This window comes from Molossus molossus, unplaced genomic scaffold (genome assembly GCF_014108415.1).
Source record: "Molossus molossus isolate mMolMol1 unplaced genomic scaffold, mMolMol1.p scaffold_m16_p_1, whole genome shotgun sequence".
Lineage (NCBI taxonomy): Eukaryota > Metazoa > Chordata > Mammalia > Chiroptera > Molossidae > Molossus > Molossus molossus.
The window spans coordinates 226,639,812-226,653,563 of NW_023425344.1; the positions used below are offsets into that span (position 1 = coordinate 226,639,812).

General features: G+C 50.4%; 1 protein-coding gene across 2 annotated transcripts in view; it reads right to left on the reverse strand.

Moving 5' to 3' along the window:
• Positions 1–3,749: 3,749 nt before the first annotated feature.
• Positions 3,750–13,752, reverse strand: part of MIDEAS (mitotic deacetylase associated SANT domain protein) — a 65,642-nt gene continuing 55,639 nt past the window's right edge. For both annotated transcript variants that reach the window (XM_036261189.1, XM_036261197.1), the window contains exons 5-13: positions 12,046–12,112; positions 11,413–11,555; positions 11,173–11,276; positions 10,750–10,825; positions 9,999–10,087; positions 7,600–7,749; positions 6,196–6,408; positions 4,234–4,430; positions 3,750–3,912 (exon numbers count right to left, since the gene is read on the reverse strand). In XM_036261189.1, the coding sequence (XP_036117082.1) occupies positions 3,750–3,912; positions 4,234–4,430; positions 6,196–6,408; positions 7,600–7,749; positions 9,999–10,087; positions 10,750–10,825; positions 11,173–11,276; positions 11,413–11,555; positions 12,046–12,112 (1,202 nt within the window). The remainder of the gene's footprint in view (positions 3,913–4,233; positions 4,431–6,195; positions 6,409–7,599; positions 7,750–9,998; positions 10,088–10,749; positions 10,826–11,172; positions 11,277–11,412; positions 11,556–12,045; positions 12,113–13,752) is intronic.

Here is a 13,752-nt window from a genome sequence, read left to right on the forward strand (position 1 = left end):
TACTCCTGTCGCTGGTTCAACACGAAAACACCCTCTTTATCCACCCGGTTTCCCTATGCCACCTGATTGCATTCTGCACCTTCCATATTTCATCCCAATGAAACTAAAATGTTGGAAGTGTGCCACTTACATGTTTTTGTGTGAGACAGTGAATTGAAACTTCTCTAAAATTTTGTAAAACGATCTATACTCAGTAATCTTTGTAGCCAGGCAAACACTAGTGTGTCAATGTCTCCTGTCCTAGCATCATTGACAATGGGCTGATAAGACAATCCATATGGTTCAAAAATGTCGAGTAATCCCTCTGCAAGCAAAACAAGGCCTACTGACGTCAACTCCAGATGGTGAAAATCTCCCCCAAAGAACACAGCATTCAACTCTGAATTTTTAAAACCTTATTTAATAAAAGGTTTAAAGATACAGAAGAACATTCAAAAGTAAATAAGTTACATAGGTACATTACAATCACATCAGCAAGATTTTCTTTAGTGTATTAATTTTTTTTATAAAAAGCACACAAAAAATAAAATCTTCAGTCTGGTCTATCACAACTGTACAGCAAAAGAGGTCATATTTATATATATGTACACTATTTTAATATGTAACAGTCTTTTTAAAAAAGGGTGCCACAGGCAGCAAACACACAAAAGGCAGTGTCTGATCATTTTTTCAAAATAAAAGGAATATACCTATTTATATGCTATTAAAATATTTGTACAATAATTACAGACTGTCAAGGCTGTTCCTGTGCTCTGTTCCCTCCAACAAGGCCTTCAACTGAGAGACAAATGAGGAAAAGGTGAAACGGCTGCAAATTATTAGAGGCAAATATTAACACAGCGAACTATGTGGAGGACATACAATTGTTTTATAAAAATATGCATACTTCCTGTAAACCTAAGGAGTTAGGCTTGCCAGTCTGGTAATAAATACCGTCCAAGAAAAGTGAGCCCTGGTGGAAACATATTTGAACAGCTGGGGCTTGAGTATATGTTGTATTCCTCCTTCATCTTAACCTCTGGCACATGAGAAGAAAGAGGTTAGGTCACTGAGGCAGTTAAATATAGGGGATCCCTTTAGACATAAGCAGCACACAACCTCTGTGCCAGGGGTGGAGGTGGGGTGGCAGGAGGGAGGGGTGTGTACCTTAGCTGTGAGGGGAGGCTGCTGAAGGCATGGAGGACAGTGCTGAAGCACTGCCTCCTTGGGTGGGTAAGAGACCTCGGAAACGGTCTGGAATACAGGCACTGGGTTAGTTTCATGCCCTTGCTGAGTGCAGATGGAGGCTGGGAGATGGCTATGTGAGATGGTTATGTGAGATGGTATGGAAGGGTATTGTAAAGCTGGAGGTGTTTTTGTCATTTAACTTCTTAAAGCAAAAAGCTCTGAATAGAAGAAAAAAAAACAAAAGAAAAACAAAAGAAGAGTCTAATGTGTTCACATGGAGAAAGCACCATAAAGGATATACCTTTGCCAGCTTCTGTGGCTGCACCTACTTAAGTGGCAGGTCACATGCCACAATTGCATCTGCCCTCTGAACATTTTAACTCACAATGCATTCTAGATATAAATCTATCCTGAAGCATGAACCCTTCCTTCTAAAATACCGTGTCTGGTGGGATTAATACAGAGATACCATATTGATTTTCTCCACCTACATTCACCTGGTCTGGACTCCATGAGTTTAGAAAAGGAGAATCACTCTAGACAAAGGAGGTTTCTGTTACAACATGTCCATAAAGGGGCCTGAAACGAAATACAATTTAAATAGAAAAAACCTTGGGAAATATAAGTAGCACTTTGGGGCGAAGCTGCGAAGGCACTCATATTACACAAGTGATTTAGAAGAGAGCCTAAATTTGCTACCTTCCTATTTCCGGAGGTACCAGATTTTTACAATCTTGGAATACTGAGCTTGTAGAAACCTATGGAGGAAATTAACTGGGAAGTTGGAAATCTAGGTAGTTGTCCAGGAGTCAGGGGGAAGAATTTTGTTGCTCCCATAGCTGGGGTCCTATAGAACCATATTAATGCATACATGAATGCTGAAAAATACCTGATAGTGCATAGTTTAGAAACAAAACTCCCTCCCCACACCCAGCTACCAACACAATGCCTTTAGGCTATCTCATGAGGAACAGCAGAATGTTTGGCTCCTTCCTAACATGTTGACCTGTGGTGTACTTGCATTCACTTAGAACTTCTTTTATACAACGAAAGTTGAGTAACACGATCAGAAAAATAACTCAGCCCTCCTGTGGGACTGGCAATTGAAGGGGCCTCCAGAACCTTCTAGCCCTTTCATTAGTGACTCCATGCCAAACATGGCTTCTTCAAGCCAGAAACAAACCAGAATTCTGGTTTCCAGCCAATCCCCTCAGGCAATTTGAAAGTACAGCCAGAGAAGAGGTAGCAACAGGAACTGCCTTTGATCTCCCTTGCTCCTGCTAGTCTTGGTGTGACACCTTCCACCTTCCCACTCTTTCAGCAGCGACTATAATTCCTATTGGCAAGAGCTTCCAGAGCAATGAGGTGAGGGGCTTTAGGGTCTTGGGAATAGGGAGGTGGGGTGGATGCCAAGAAGGTGCCTTGTTTTGGGATAAATGCACTTGGGCCTCTGGAAAGCAGGAGGCCCCTGGTCCCTGAGAGGATGTTGAAAATTAAATATTAAGAATAAATAAATAGCTCCCAAATGACACAAGTCAAGGAATGAAGGCTCCTGTCCAATCTGGTTAGGAGACCTCCCCCTCCCAGGGAAGGATCCAGAAATCTCCAGCATGCAGGACTGGGGGCTGGGCTGTGGATATCAGCGCTAGACCAGGTGGGGTGGGGGGGTTAGGTGGCAGCTGCCAAGGGCAGAACAGAGACAGGCAGGAAACTTGCACCAAGGAGAGGCAGGCTGGGCCTAGGCTAAGCTCTCTTAGCAGTCGCTAGGGCCCAAAGATATTTGGCAAAATGCTGGGAAGCAGGAAGAGCCAAGGCTTATCCAAAGTTCCCTCATGCCTAGCCCTGCAGCTTCCATCTTCACACAGTTCCCTTTCCTCCAGCAGGCTGACAGCTTGGACGGGAACACTGGCCTTTCCCCAACATTTGAGAGAACTTTCCAGCCCAGCAGGCTGCAAGCAAGTAGCAACAGGATAGGTACCTGTCCGCAGTCTCTCCCTCCAGGCATTCCGGAGGCTTCCCTCTCAGGGAGAGAGGACAGGATCCCTGGGGCAGCCTAGGCCTGGACACAGTTGTGCAGGGGACAGCACAAGTGCCAAGCTCAGCTCCCTCTCAGAGATGGCCACGCACTCCCTTTTTCCAGGCTTAGGGCTGGGCCTGTAAGGTCCTCCCAAGAGGAGGAATAACGCTACATTGGGGTGGGCTGGCGCCGGGCTCCCCAGGGTGACCTGGGAGCACGGGGTGGAAGAGGAAGGGAAGAGGCTGCGCGGCAGCAGGGGTCCAGTGTGAGGGGCATTGGTGGCGGCTGGAGCCCCTCCCAGGGGGCAGCCCCAGCAAGCAGGTTCTCACAGTTCCGGGAAAACCGAGGACAACCTCCGACAGACCGAATGCACAGAGAACTGGATCCTGCAGCCCTTAACACTGCTCCTGGGCCTTTATAAATAAAAGAGCTGTTTATTTTTATCGTCTCATTTGCTTTTCAGAGAAAAGTCCACTCTCCCGTCTCCCTCTGCGCGCGGGCAAGGCTGGCGCAGGGAGAGCCCAGGAAGAGGGGCCAGTCCTGGGTCTCCGGGCGACCTGGGGCGTCAGCCCCTCTCGCCGGTGCTTTCCGTCTGGTGGGGCGAGGCGGCCGCGGTGGCCGCGGCGGCCGCGGCCTCTTTCTCCCTCTGCCTCAGGGCTGCGGCCTTCTTCTCCTGCTCCGCATGGCTCTTCATGTGGGCGCTGCGGCTCTTCACCTTGTAGAACACCCTGCAGCCAGGTAAGAGGGGCTCGGGTAAGAGGTCTGTCCCCAGCCCCTGGGGCCACCTGGCTAGAGTGTGTATGGGGGGGTCCCTGGCCCTTCGTGACTTGGCCAGTGCCACGTGGCCTACCCCCACCCTCCAACTAGGGGAGAGAGAAGTTCCTGATTCAGTGCCATCGTCCCTCTTCTAAAAGCTCCGAGGGACGTCACTGCCCTAGAAACCCTCTGAGCCGATCAGAAGACAAGGTGAAAGCTCAGACTACCTCCTCCCTCTCAACTAACCTCTGCGGACCTACCAACCCCCTAGGTCCCCGTGGAGAGCATCTTACCTGCCACATTTCTTACAAGGGAACGTGTTCTCCTGATTCTGGGTTTTATTAAATGTCTCTGGTTTTTTCTTCTTCTCTATATAAGGTAGTGCCCTTCGTGGCTTCCCCGGCCCCTCCCTTGGCTTCTCCGAGACCTGGCCACCAGCAGACTCCGGGGCGTTGGACTCATGGCTTCGGAGGATGAGGATGTCATTGGCCTGGAGAGAACCAAACAAGGAGACGTTGAGAGACTTAGGGAAGATGGGATCCCGAATTCTGGAATTTTGGGGAACAGAGGACTCCTAAGGGCATTCCTGACAAATGGTCCCCTAGCACCCTCTTGAATCCTTCCAGTGACAAAGCACTCAGTGCCTTTTCAGCAACCCGTTCCATCTTTGGCCAACTCTGTCTTTAAAAGTTGCTGGTACAGTATTCTGTGGGACAGCCCTAGATGCCATAGGACTTCTCGATGTATGTGATGGGATTTAGTGTCTCAATTAATGACATGTGTTCATGTTTTCAGTCATTTAGTCCATTCATGACTTTATTTCATAAATGAAATTCAGGTCCATGTGATGCACAGATGCTGGGGATACAGAGGTGACAGATAGGACAGTGTGCAGTCTAGTGCAAGGGACAGGTGTGCAGGTATCTAGTTCGTGACAACTTGAGCTACCATGGGAAATGCCAGGCATGTACTAGAGAGCAGAGTACACCTTTGCTGCATGGAGAGGTGCTGCTCAGGGCATGTACTCAGGGGTTAGGGGAGCCCCAGATGGCCATTAGCAGTCATAGTATGTGCACTGGGTTGACCTACAGGAGAGTACTGACAAGTCAGCAGAACTCCATGAAGCCTGTACACAGAGCACAGCTCTTAGAGAAACAGCACAGCCAAGGCTCAAAGGAAAGCACACAGCTGTGTGTCTAGAGTTTGTGGGCGTTTTCCCTGCAAGCACAAGTGTACAACACTAAAATAAACTCTCATACTGGTTCCCCCAACAGACCCTTCCCATCCCTACCCTCTCTTGGGGAACCCCTCCCTGACAAGGAACAGCTCTGGCTGATATCTTGCTTCTTGGCCCGTGATGTGGTGGACAGAGTGTTGCACTAGGAGGATATGGGGCAGAACCTCAGGCAAGTCACTAAGTACCTCTGAACCCAGTTTCCTCTATCTGCAAAGTGGGCGTTAACACTTTATGGGGTTATTGTGCGTAACTAATGAGATCATGGACAGAAAAGCACTTTGCAGAGAACATGGGTGAGAAGACATTATTATTATTTATTTATTTATTTTTTATCCTCACCCGAGGACATTTTCCCATTTTTTGTTCAGATAGAGTGGGAGGGAGAGAGAGGAAGAGAGAGAGAGAGAAACATCGATGTGAAGGGACACATCGAGTGGCTGCCACCCTCACGACCAGCCAGGGCCGGGGACAAACTGCAACCGAGGCACATGCCCTTAGCGGGAACCGAACCCGGGTCTCTCTGCACCGCAGGCCGACGCTCCAACCGCTGAGCCAAACCAGCCAGGGCATGAGAAGACATTATTGTTATCCCTATGATATCAGCTCAGTTTCAGATATTCTTGTCAGGGTCACAGCTCCCTTAGGAGAGTCCTGCCTGAGCTACACTTCATGAATACTTCCTCAGTACTCCACACACCTTCTAGGTTTTCACAAAACCTTGCTCCCCGAGTCTCAGAAACAAAAGCAGCAGAGTATAAAATTTAAAGGCAGTCTCTGGAGTCAGGCTGCCGATTAGCTGTCTGATCTTGGGCCTCGATTTCCTCATTTGTGAAGCAGGAATAAAGGCAGTACCTACCACATAGGGTTATGAGGATTAAATGAGTAAATAGCATAAGGCACTGAGTACATTTCCTGCTATTATGATGATCACCATAGCTCTGCTCTCCCTCCCACCCTCTCAGGCCCAGTTCCAGCCCTTCTCCTGGCCCTGGGCTGCCCCAGTGGAGGTCACACTTACCGACTCATTGGCCTGTAGTGTCTGTGTGGCTTTGACAGCCGCTGCCCGCCGGCTTCGCTCTCGCCCCTCTTCCTGCTCCCCCTTCTCCTGGATCTCTGGAACCTCCTCCTCCCCCTCCTTCCTGGTCTCTTTTACTTCCCTCTTGGGTTCCAGCCTCTCTTCACTTGGGGACTCTCTTCTGGGAGCAGGCACCCTGGGGAACTTCTGGGAAGTCTATGGGGGACAAGAACAAAGGCAGTGAGCCTAAGCTCAGTCATGCTGCCTTAGTGCACAGACTCTAACCAGCCAGGGGCTCACTTGTGCCTCTAGTCTTGGCCTGGCCTCCTGTGCTGTGACTCAGTACCCTTCCTCACCTAGTCTGCCTGACAAAGAAGAGTGAGCCTTGAACCCTGGGAACCTTCAGGATGAGACTGAGCACTTGAAATGGAGCCAGGGGCAGGGAGCGAACATGCCAGTCCCTCCCCACAAGCCACCTCCCTCCTTGGATGTGTTCAAGAGACCCATCCTTGGGCAGGGTGGTCTGATGGAGCCAGGCAGCAGCTTGAGCTCCATTCTAAACTTCTTGTAATGCTTTCTCCACCCCCTTCCCATCTGCAGAATGGGGACCAAACCACTCCCCATCTTACAGCAGCATGTCACCAAGTATGGACTTGTAACACCAAGATGACTTTAGGAGGATGCATGGAAATAGAATTAAATACCATTCTCTTTTCAATTCTCTTTCAATCCTGATTACGTTAAGGACAAAGTCTCGGATTGGTGTGAATGTGTCTTTTGCACCTCTCTAGACTTAAAGAGGGGTCAGGCTTCGGTTTCAGAGCCTTGGCAGGTAATAGCATCGAGCTAGAATTTAGTAACATTTTTGGATTTCCATACACTATATTTATTTTTACTAGTACTGTCTATGGCAAGCAATACTGGTTTTCTATTTATGATTGTGATATAAAGCTTCTCTTTAGAGTAAACAATGAGTTGATTAAAGAAACATTAAGTAACAGCACAAGTGGTATGTGGAAATGACAAAAATAGTAATGGCAACATATGGTAGGATGCAGAAAGAGCAGAACTCATAAAGGTGACATAAGAATGGCTAAAGTTTGGGAAACAGTGTTAGAGGTCTGCTATGCGGGGACAATAAATTGATGCTGGTGCAAATACTGTGGGAAACTTCACCCAAGTTCTGCATCAACACAAGGGATTATTACTAGGACACTGGCCAATAGAAAATGGAACCCAAGGTCCATAGTCAGTGCCCAGACATCAACAACTGGGGGCTGTTGGGGACACTGCCTCCTTCTCTGTGCCCTCCAGTGACTCCTAGAGGTCTTGGGCTCAGGCTCCCAGCTCAGTCCTAGACCCAGCCCCAGCCCAGGCTCTCAGCAGCGGAGGCTGGGAAGGGATCACCTTAATGTCCACTTCAACCTCTTCCTGGGCCGACTTATCGTCACTTGTATCCACATCCCCGAAGGTGAGAGTCCCATTGCGGCCAATTTTCACCTGCTTCTTATAGGTGTAGTAGAACTCCACACACTGGGCCACGGTCTTGGTCTGGATCTGTTTTGAAGCCAAAATTGAAGTCAGAATTCCTGGTTCAGCTCACCTGCTTGGGGATATACTTCAGCCTTTCTCACGTCTCCCCTTAGCTTAGCAAATGCTAAAACCCAATCAACCCCAAAATATAAGCATTTCTCCAACACCTGCTCTGCACAAACCGCTGACCAAGTCAATTAACCAAAGCTTCAGCATGATTCTTTTTTTAAAAGCTAAAAAGGACAACATGGAGTCACTGGGAAGACTTGAATATGGATTGCATGATAGAGAGTATTATTGTATCAGTTGAAGTTTCTTTGATGATAATGATACTGTGGTTTTATAGAAGAATATCCTCGGTTTTAAAAAATATTTGAGTCAGATGTCATGCTGTCTGTAACTTACTTTTTTTTTTAATCCTCACCCAAGGACATTTTTCCATTTTTGTTCAAATAGAGAGGGAGGGGAGGGAGGGAGGGAGAGAGAGAGAGAAACATCGACGCGAAAGGGACACATCGAGTGGCTGCCTCCCACACACCAACCGGGACCGGGGACAAACTGCAACCGAGGTACGTGACCTTAGTGGGAACCGAACTCGGGTCTCTCTGGACTGTGGGCCGACGCTCCAACCGCTGAGCCAAACTGGCCAGGGCTGTAACTTACTTTTAATTATTAATTAAAACAGAGAGAGAGGCCCAGCCGGTGTGGCTCAGTGGTTGAGTGTCGACCCATGAACCAGAAGATCGCCGGTTCGATTTCCGGTCAGGGCACATGCCCAGGTTGTAGGCCAAATCCTCAGTGCGGGGCATGCAGGAGGTGGCCAACTGATGTTCTATCTCATCGATGTTTCTATCTCTCTTTCTCCCTTTCCCTTCCTCCCTCTCTAAAAAAATAAAATAAAGAAAGGTCAAATTATCAAGGGAGACTAATAAGAAAGCCCTGGAAAACCTCAAGAGGAATTAGGAAGCCCAAATCTTGTTCCTAACTATGCCACTAAATAGCTGTGTGGCCTTGGACAAGTCTCTTCATGTGTAAATAGTGAGTGGGGTGAGACTAGATGATCTCCAAGGGCCACCCAAGCTCTGAAATCCTAGCCCTCCCATTTCACAGATCTATTTGGCTACTGGATTTAGTTTCTGGACTACTTTCCCACACACAGAAAACACAGAGGCTGTGTTCTCTGACTCACCCGACTCCCACAGGCTCCCAGAGCCCAGGGGTCAGGTGAGGGTCCTCTGGGCCTGAGGAGAAACATACATGCTCCATCTCACAGGAATGGCCAAATCACAAGTTCAGGAATGAAATCCCATTTGCACTTTTACTGTCAATTCTCTCTGATCACCTGCCTGATAACTAAATGATCTGGTCTTTTCACTAAGGCAATTGGGGCGCTTCAGTGAATTTCACGGGCAGGTACTTCCGGGAATGCTGCCCAGTCAAGAACCCAGCAAGTGTCTGTCCTCACAACAGGGCCCTTGTCGGAGAATCCTTCAGCACTGTGTCCAGTCCCCAGGGCCATCCTTGGCACAAGCCACAATCCCAAGAGGAAAGAGCGCATTCTTGGAAGCTCTTTTCCCTCAGCGGTCCACACAACTCCCTCTCCCTCAGCCCAGACTTTGCCAGAACTGGTGGGGAGATGCAAGTCCTCAGATTAGCAAAGCACTGTGGTCTCCCGGAAGAGCAGAGGGAGAGGACAAGATAAACCTAGGACAGCTGGGCTTGGGCCTCCTCTACCTGGTCAGCTGAGTTACTGGAAAGAAGCCCTGGGTCTGGCGAAAAGCGGGCAGAGGCCTCCTCCCAGGTCAGTTACAGTCACTTGCTGGCTCTCAGTTCCCCTTATCTTAGAGTGACTTCTCTTCCCACATACTAATTGTAGCCTTCAAAGTCCTCCCGCCCCCTGGGGAATGGCTCACCTCCGCCTGCAGCCCTCCTTCTCTTCTTGCTCTTTCTTAGGCAAGCCACTATTTTAAATTTAATGCCACTGAGTCTGATGTCTGATGCCCATTCAGGACTCCCTCCGTATTAAGACCCCAGAGTGCGCCACACTACCCTAAGGTGAGGGAAGGGGGCTTAGAATCAAGGCGGGAAAGTCCTAATCTCTTCCCCTTCTGGTTTTGTTTAGAAAATTGTCTCTGAGGCTACTTAGTGCACTGAATTAAATGGTTTTTAAAAGGATCTGTTACATGACTGCAGGCCCCCACTGGCAGAGGGAGCCCCAAATTCTACAGGCAGCTCCTGCCCTCACTTAGCCCTGAAACAGAGCTCCAGCTCACCAGCTTCTGCACCAGGAAGAAATCCTTCTTGTAGATGGCAATGCCCTTGTTGAACAGCTTCCTCTCTGCCATCTTCCACTGGTCGGAGCCTGTGGGGCAAACGGGACCGGGGTAGTGAGGAGGCGTGGGACTGTGAGCGCTGCAGGGGCCTGTTCTGACCAGCTGACAAGCGTGAGGTCACCCATGCCCGGTCAGAGCTGGCTCCACCACCTGCTTCTGCCACTGACTAGCCACGTCACTGAGCCTCCGAACCTCACTCTCCTCACTTGAGAAACGGGAACTAATAATAGATGCCATGTCCCCAGGTGTGCAGACTAAATGAGCTGATGCCCGTGAAGCCCCCAGTGCTCCGCTTGGCACAGACGACACGCACCAACAGGGAGCGGCAACAGTGGCTGCTACGATCATGCCTACTTGGTCAGAGTCTCTCTTAAAGCACAAGGCCCGGAATAGCACATGGCACTCCAGGGGTTGTCAGTTTGGATGGTACTCCCCGTGTTCCAGTCCCCTGTACTGTGTCCTGGGCTCCTTTGCCTGGACGGGCTCCACCTGCCCACGCCCTTCTCTCTTCCCTCCAGGGCACAGTACGGCCCTTGAGAGCTACTCCAGCTTTAGTGTCAGTGCCCTCACTCTGGCTTGGCTTATCCACCCCCACCCCCCACCCAGGGCTGTGACTCAGCACTAACTGGGCCCCACTGATGGGAGACCCCTTGAGGCGCCAGGCCCTCGGCCCACCCCCGGCCAGGCCCACCTGTGTAGTGATAAGTTGCCAGTGGGTGGTTGTGGGGCCTCAGGGGCTTCTTCAGTAGCAGCTTATTCAGCGTTTCCTAAAAGGGAAGTGAAGCAAAGGTCAGGACCCTGGCAGGGGTTTCAGTGGGCAAAATGTACAGGGGCCTCCTCAGGCAGCCACAGATGGAAACGGCCCTCAGTGCAGCCTTGTCTGAGGGTGGGAACCAGTGACCCAGAATCAGGGACTGGGGTGGACAGCACAGCCCTGTGCTGCACAGTCTGGAACCAGGTTTCTCCTGGGCCAAGCCCCCACAACCCCCAACTTGGTTGGACCCTCTGGCCTGTCTCCAATCAGCATGCTAGGAGGCCTGGGCCCTGGGCAGCAGAGGTGGGTCTGTACCAGCCTCGCTGAGGGTCCTTCCCTCCATTGGGGGCAGTGTCTCACCAGGATGTCTCCCCTGGACTCGTGCAGACAGTGCAGGGCCAGCTCCTGGTTGGTGCCAGCTCCTGGGAAAATGCTGGAGCAGGCAGCTGTCAGCAGGTCTTCCACTGCATTGTGGGAGCGAGGAAGGAAGAGAGCATGGGGAGGGAGGAGAGGAACTCACTTTCAGAGCTGGGCCGGGTTGGGACTAGCCCCCCACCGACCCAACCACCATCTTTGCTGCTGGCTCAGGTCCCCTCTCACCTTGCCTCTGCTTCTCCCGGCTGCTCTCTAGGTCCTCCCATGGCTGCCACACCAAGTCAGCCTTGTGGGGGTCTGCAGCTGCCAGGGCACGGTCCCTCATTGAGGGGATTTCTGCTTGGAACCGGGAACCTACGTTGATCCGTCTGCAGGGATGGTAAGGGCAGGGAGTGAGGCCTCACCTTGTGGGGGCGGAGAACCTGACTTTCTCCCTGGGGATGGGAGAAGCCGCGGAGGGCAGCTGGCAGAGGCCGAGCATGCAAGGCCGCAGCTGGATGCAAGGAAATCTAGCGTCTGTGAGGACAGCCTGGCAAGTGGCACCTGGTACCACCAGAAAGGCAAGGCCCAGACGCTGGAAAGGGGTGAAGGAGCCCCAGGTTTACAGATAGGGAAGGAGTCTCTCGGACTGCTCTTCTAATTCTCAGAGGCAAATGCAAACCAAGCTTTTCCCTGTGAAGTCCACCCAGAAGCAGAGTGAGCAAAGTAAAGCCCCGGGCCGACGGCGGAAGCCCAGAGAGGCCTGCTCAGCCCTCTGCAGACCCTGCAGAGCCCTCCTCTTCTCACAGGGCTGCCAGAATGCCCTGGACCCCACCTGGCCACCCTCATACCATGGGTCAGAGGCAGGGCTGCACTTACGGCTCAATGCTCACTGGGGTGGCTTCCCCCATCACAGAGAGGACAGGCGGGGTGACTTCAGCACTATCTATGGGACAAAAGGCAGGTTGGTAAATGGCACCCTCCTCCCTTCAGCAAAGCCCTCCCTCCCGAACTCTAGGTGGCCGCTCCACATGCATGAGAACCTCAGTGGTGACTCACAGAGGTTCACACTTGGAAATCAGGCACCCTGAGTCCTGGCTCCCAGCCTGCAATAGTGACGACTAACTGACTTTACCAAATATGTGGGTGTCTCCATTTTTCACACCTGCCCATCTCCTAAGATTAAAGTGAGGACTGAATGAAATCATGCACAAAGCCTAGCCCCAGGAGCTCCCACACTACAGAAGAACTCCAACATTAAACTGTGGTTGTACTAGTAAAGAAACTGACACTTTCAGCACACTAGTGAGGTGGTGAGTGAGATCTGTTTCATAGTTATCTTCTTACTTCCTTGCTGGGTTCTCTGCCTCAGTTTCTCCTGAGCTAATCTTCTCAATGCCCTACATGATCAAGACACTCCCTTGCTGCAAAAACAAAATCTTTTGCTGATTCCTCTCTGCAGCCTGAGCTCAAACCTGCACTCCTCAGCAGTCCCCTTCCACCTCTGCCTCCCACCACCCTCTTCCTGGACCCAGGACCCCAGCAGACTGGTTACACGTGGCCCCTTACTTTTCCTGCGCAGTCCTACCTCCAGCCCTTTGCCCCACTCATTTCCTCTGCCTGGTGTGTCCTTCCCATGTCTCCCTAGCTCAGGCTCAGTTCTAGCCCCACCCTCTCCTGAAGGCGGTCCTCCCTACCCCAGGCTAGCAGCCTCTGCAAGTTGTTTAGAGCTTAAAGTCTGCTTCACTCAGTGACTGCTGATCCAACACTGCATGGGACCTCTGCTTTTGTGTCTCCCAGGCCTCCATGTCAACTCCCTAATGACTCCGTGTTCTTAGAACAGACCATAGTGTCCCCATACATTGCCGGAGCCCTCGTGGGACCCGATTCAAGGCTTTACACCCAAGTGCTTGATAAATATTCATGCATGGACAGACCTTTTCTTTGCTGCCAATCTGGTCTCTACAGTGACTTCTTCCTGCACAACCCAGGCAGAGAGAGAAGCTTCAAATCTTGGAGTGGAAGTGGGAGGGCAGAAGGCCAGCCAGCCCAGGTGAGCTATTTCTCACCTACAGACACCAGGGGGCACCAGAGAGCTAAGCCACTGTGAGGTCAGGCTCAGAGGTTAATCTAGTGATGGCACTGCCTCACCTCTGCTACCTCTGGTAGTGTTTACTCCCACGTAATCCTCTCCCCACTCTAAAAGATAGCATTATCACATTTTTCAGAGGAAATGGAGTGAGCCACATTTTTCAGCAATTCACCTCCCACGTGAGCCAAAATGTCTGCTCTTGGTCAAAATGACCCAGGAGAAAGAATCTGCCACATAACATTAAGAACAAACATGATCCGTTAGGCATAATGTTAAGTGCTTTACATATGTTAATGCTTCTGAACCTCACCACAACCCAGTGAGGTAGCTATTATGTTGAACCATAGGAAACTGCTATTTGTGGATCTAAAAATAGTTGAATATTGGTAATTTCATCATTAACCAAATACTACTAATATTCTCATTTAAACACTGAAGAAACTGATGCCTGGGAGTTAAAATGACTTGCACAGGAGATAGTAAATGGTGCAATT